Source organism: Cucurbita moschata, unplaced genomic scaffold (assembly GCF_002738365.1).
Source record: "Cucurbita moschata cultivar Rifu unplaced genomic scaffold, Cmos_1.0 Cmo_Scf00016, whole genome shotgun sequence".
NCBI classification, from domain to species: domain Eukaryota; kingdom Viridiplantae; phylum Streptophyta; class Magnoliopsida; order Cucurbitales; family Cucurbitaceae; genus Cucurbita; species Cucurbita moschata.
In genome coordinates this window covers 4,224,489-4,229,701 of record NW_019268532.1, presented here as the reverse complement: position 1 = coordinate 4,229,701, position 5,213 = coordinate 4,224,489, and the positions used below count along the sequence as shown (strand labels likewise).

Below are 5,213 nucleotides of genomic sequence, written 5' to 3'. Positions count from 1 at the left end.
CCCTAGCAGACGCATTTTAAAACCGTGAGGTTGATGACTATACGTAATGATTCAAAGCGGATAAGATCTGCTAGGGAGAAAGAAAGAAACGAGTGTCACCGACAACGCTGGCTCCAAAGGGGGTGGATTGTGAGATCCCACATCGGTTTGAGAGGAGAACGAAACATTCTTATTAAGGGTGTGAACCTCTCCCTAGTAGACGCGTTTTATAACCATGAGATTGATGACTATACGTAACGATTCAAAGCGGACAATATCTGCTAGGGAGAAAGAAAGAAACAAGCGTCACCGACAACGCTGGCTCCAAAGGGGGTGGATTGTGGATCCCACATTGGTTGGAGAGGAGAACGAAACATTCTTTATAAGAATGTGAAAACCTCTCCTTAGCAGAAGCGTTTTAAAACCGTCAAGTTAATGACTATACGTAACGATTCAAAGTGGATAAGATCTGTTAACGGTGTTACAGATACCTACACTAAAAAATATTTAGTTTTCCTTTATTCAAAATTTGAAGAAACGTTTCTTTTTAATTCCTTTGTCTTTTATAATAATAATAAAAATAGTCAAACAAAAAAAAACCCAAATTGAAATTTCATTATTTTAGCCATGAAAGAAGGCGTTCTCTTGAAGCTAAAGGTTCTTTACATGGCAAGATAATAAAGATAGCCAACATTTCACTTCCCTTATTACAAATTAAATCTTCAACTAAAAAGAAAATAACTTGAAATCTTTACCTTTTGAATCCAACTCTAAACGGACAATTGGATAATCCGACGCTACAAGTATTTACAAGCTGTGTTTCACAATATGATATCATTTCATTATTTTAGCCATGAAAGAAGGCGTTCTCTTGAAGCTAAAGGTTCTTTACATGGCAAAATAATAAAGATAGCCAACATTTCACTTCCCTTATTACAAATTAAATCTTCAACTAAAAAGAAAATAACTTGAAATCCTTACCTTTTGAATCCAACTCTAAACGGACAATTGGATAATCCGACGCTACAAGTATTTACAAGCTGTGTTTCACAATATGATATCATTACGAAGGTTCGTTGTTCCATCATCTCAGGCTACTATTTAAACTCGTAATCTTATTACGAAATTAATTCTTAACAAAATCTACAAACCCGCTCTAAAGGGTATGGTTGTTTCTGGCAACCATGTAGTTCCATTAATAAAATTCTCGACCGTAAAATTAGCAACGTCGGTTAAACTATGGAGTACATGGAAACCAGGCCAATCCACTCTTTGTGAAGTGTTAGCTCCTCCACCTCTATTATTGTATTCACCATAATACAATAGGTTCACCGGCACTCCCAACCACTCTAACCATCCTTTAGGCTGAACAACATTGTCAAGAAATGACTCAACGAAAGCCACCATTGAATAAGCTCTCCAAGGCCGTCCAAGAAACACTAATACCTTATCCCTACTCGATGCTATCTCCGGCGACACCGTCACGGTGCAATTTTGAAAGACGAACCCGCTCTGTTCGTCTAAATTGGCTTTGGATTGTGCAGTCACCGTGGTGTGGATATCTACTAATCTAGCGTATATGTTACAGTCTTGGAATACAACGAGCCCATTTCCGAAAATGAAGTCAACTGTGCCGTAGATATCACACTCTTTGAAGAATTGGGGTACGGCTGCAGCATAGAGAGTGTCTTGATACCCCAAGAACACGCATTTATAGTAAGCTGTGTGTTTAGCTTGATCAAGAACAGCCACAGCTTGACCCATTTTTGGTCCGGCAGAGTTTTGAAATGTGAGGAACTTAGCCATGAAGTTTGCGCCATTTACAGCTGAAAATGGGTTTAGGGTTATAATTTTGAATAAGAAATTATAAGAACGACAGTCCACCGCTAGCAAATATTGTTCGTAGATATGGTTCTGTTTGGGCTTTCACTTTGGGCTTCCTCTGAAGGCTTTAAATGCTAGTAGATATTGTCCTCTTTGGGATTTCCCTCTCGGACTTCCCTTCAAGGCTTTAAAACGTGTCGGCTAAGGAAAGGTTTCCACATCCTTAAAAGGTGTTTCGTTATCCTCCCAACCAATATGGGATAGCACAATCCACCCCACTTCTACCCCACTTCAGGACCTAGCGGGACTCCCACCAAATCCACCCCTTTCGGGGCACAGGATCCTTACTGGCACACCGCCTCATGTCTACCCCCTTCGGAGAATAACCTCCTTGCTGGCACATGGTTCAGTGTCTGGCTCTGATACCATTTGTAACAGCCCAGGCCCATAGCTAGCAGATATTGTCCTCTTTGGGCTTCCTCTTTCAGGCTTGCCCTCAAGGCTTAAAGCGCGTCTGCTAAGCAAAGGTTTCCACATCCTTATAAAGGGTGTTTCGTTCTCCTCCCAACCAACGTGGGATAGCACAATCCCCCCTACTTCCACCTCATTTCAGGGCCCAGTGGGACTCCTACCAAATCCACTCCTTTCGGGGCCCAGCATTCTTACTGGCACACCGCCTCATGTCTACCCCCTTCAGGGAACAACAGCCTCGCTCGCACATGGTTCGGTGTCCTGATACCATTTGAACAGTCCAGGCCCACAGCTAGCAAATATTGTCCTCTTTGGGCTTTCCTTTCGGGCTTCCCCTCAAGGCTTTAAAACGTTTTTGCTAGGAAAAGGTTTCCACATCCTTATAAAGGGTGTTTCATTCTCCTCCCCAACCAATGTCAGATATCACATACATGAACAAAATTGACATGAATTGAAGCTTACTTAGAGTAGCTGAATTTGAAGTGGAGAATCCAGCGGCTTTGCTTCGATTATCAACGATGATTGTTGTGGAAGCGTTGTCTCCGATCAACGAAATGAATGTTTTTTGAAATGGAACTTCAATATGTTCGTTATAGATTCCGGGTTTGATGTGAATGTAAAATCTGGTGGTAGTGAAGTTCGGTGCAGCGACTATGGCGTCACTGATTTTAACGAAGTTTCCGGTACCGTCTAAGGAAACTGTGGAATTGAAGTCAAAGGTATTAGAAAATTTAAGAAAATGAAGAAGTAAGATGGAGAGTGTGAAGAACATAACATGTTGGAATGCCATGATTGAGTTATAAGGGAGAGACAAGCTGATTGTTGAAACTAGAAGCGTTTTATTTATAGAGGTGAGTGATAGTGGAAGCTAGTGTATGATGGGCAGCTTGAACATTCATGGAGGGAAAAGAATTACCAAGTGTCATTCATGGAAAAAAGGGCTATAAAACATTTTTAAATGAAGTATAGGTTACACGGATTGAGTTGGTTCGAAATTTTTTTGTATCGACTCGAAATTTTGAGTTGGTTGGATTGGTGATACGAGCAATTAGAATAGAGTTCATGATCCAACTCAACTCAACCTGTAACGACCTAGATTTTTGCTCACCTAAAGTTGCTACCATCCTCATAACTTACTTGAAACACACCCGACTTTAGTATTGTAAGAAATACTCAATATGTGACTCCACTATTGAGGTTAGGGAATGAAAACACATGAAACTCATGATGAGAGACCTATCATTTAGAATCATCATATACGTGGTCTCTAGTCCGTATAAAATTGGATGTGTAGTACTTTTCTACACATGACCCACACGTGTGAGCGTGAGTCTTCAGGCGGTTCGCACCCCTTGGACCCATCATAGTCGAGCTAGCTATCTGTAGTCAGACGTCTAAAGGTCAACAAACCCTTGAATATCATGCAAGACATGATGATGATCATCATCATAGTGTATGCGTTCGTACTCATCATCATAAATGGAGAAGTAACTCAATGCATATTAACACACAATATGCATTAGGTCCCTATAGTTTTCATCTTTAAATCATTTTTGTGACACAAACCTATCATTCACACATTATCCTAGACAACATGCATTGATTCGTATATTTATCATCATTAACATTAATTAGAGTTGTATCTTAGAAAATTCATCGTCACAATGCATCATGACAATTAATACATGCACATCATTTTAATATGAAATATTATCATATTAATTCATCTCATCATCATGCATTTTATATCATCATGAATTATCGTCATCGTATCATCATATCATCGTTATCATCATATCATCATACACCGAACTATGGCACTATCTTCTGAGGTCGAGTTCATGGCAACAATTGGAGCATCGTGCCAAGCATTGTGGCTAAAAAATTTATTGAGCGAAGTGACTAGAAGTGTAAACGAATATATTTTTCCGAATTATATTTTAAATGAATATATTTTTATGTTAAAAATCAAGTTAATGAAATTTTAATTTGACAATTCTAGTACAAAATATAATTAATCATCTTAATTTTGTTAGTTCATAAAGCAGCAAACTCTTAAATGTCCATTGATTATATTTTAAGTCAAATCCCATTTTTTTCTGTACTACGATAATTAAATAAAGGAATTAAAAATAACATAAAGTAATAATTATATGGTAAGCTAATAATAATGCATGCAAATAGTAACAAACATTTTGTCCATTTCTTGGGAGCAAGTTCAATGAACAAACAAAATTCAAAACTAAAAGACTTTATCAAGCAACGACCAAACATATATATGGTAAGGTATTAATAAGAACCACATGTACACGTTTTGAGTTAAAGATATCTTTGGGATCAATTTAAAATTTTGAATTGGCTAAGTGACCCAAACAATATAAATAAAGTTCATAATCCAATCTAACACAGCTCTCTATTTTCGTGTAGAGTTGTCGGGTTATTTTTTTTATTATTATTAGTTACGACAATACATATTACGTTTATAACTAAAACCTTACTCAAACATCAGACGTTCACAAGTCAAACCTATCACTAAAATTAGTTTTAAGGTTACATATTCTTAATCTTTGTAATAATCTTAAGAGTAGGGAAGTGTTCGATAAGGCTATAACCATATTTTTTAAGTTGGTTCAGTTGACCCAACCAAAAAAATGTCAAAGCATGGACAGACCTTAATCTTTTTGTTGTTCTATAAATTCAGCCTAACCTAAATTGCAAATTTTTTTTAACCCAACTCAACTTTTATAATATGGGTTGAATAGTCTGAGTTGGTCAACTTTTCAGGTCATACTGTCAAAACCCACATCAATTGAAAGGAGAAACGAGTGTCAGAACACTGGGCCTCGAAAGGGGTTGGATTGCGAGATCCCACCTCGTTTTTTTTGTTATTCTATACATTCAGCCTAACCCAAATTGATTTTTTTTTTTTTTTTTTTTTT

At 37.6% G+C, this 5,213-nt stretch overlaps 1 protein-coding gene across 1 annotated transcript; it reads right to left on the bottom strand.

Moving 5' to 3' along the window:
* Positions 1-1,074: 1,074 nt before the first annotated feature.
* On the bottom strand, positions 1,075-3,076 carry LOC111454459 (probable pectinesterase/pectinesterase inhibitor 39). Its single transcript, XM_023095949.1, has 2 exons — positions 2,737-3,076; positions 1,075-1,805 (listed from the first exon to the last, which is right to left on the bottom strand). Exons 1-2 carry the CDS (start codon positions 3,062-3,064, stop codon positions 1,123-1,125), a joined length of 1,011 nt encoding a protein of 336 aa, XP_022951717.1. The 5' UTR covers positions 3,065-3,076; the 3' UTR covers positions 1,075-1,122.
* Between the last annotated feature and the right edge of the window lie 2,137 nt (positions 3,077-5,213).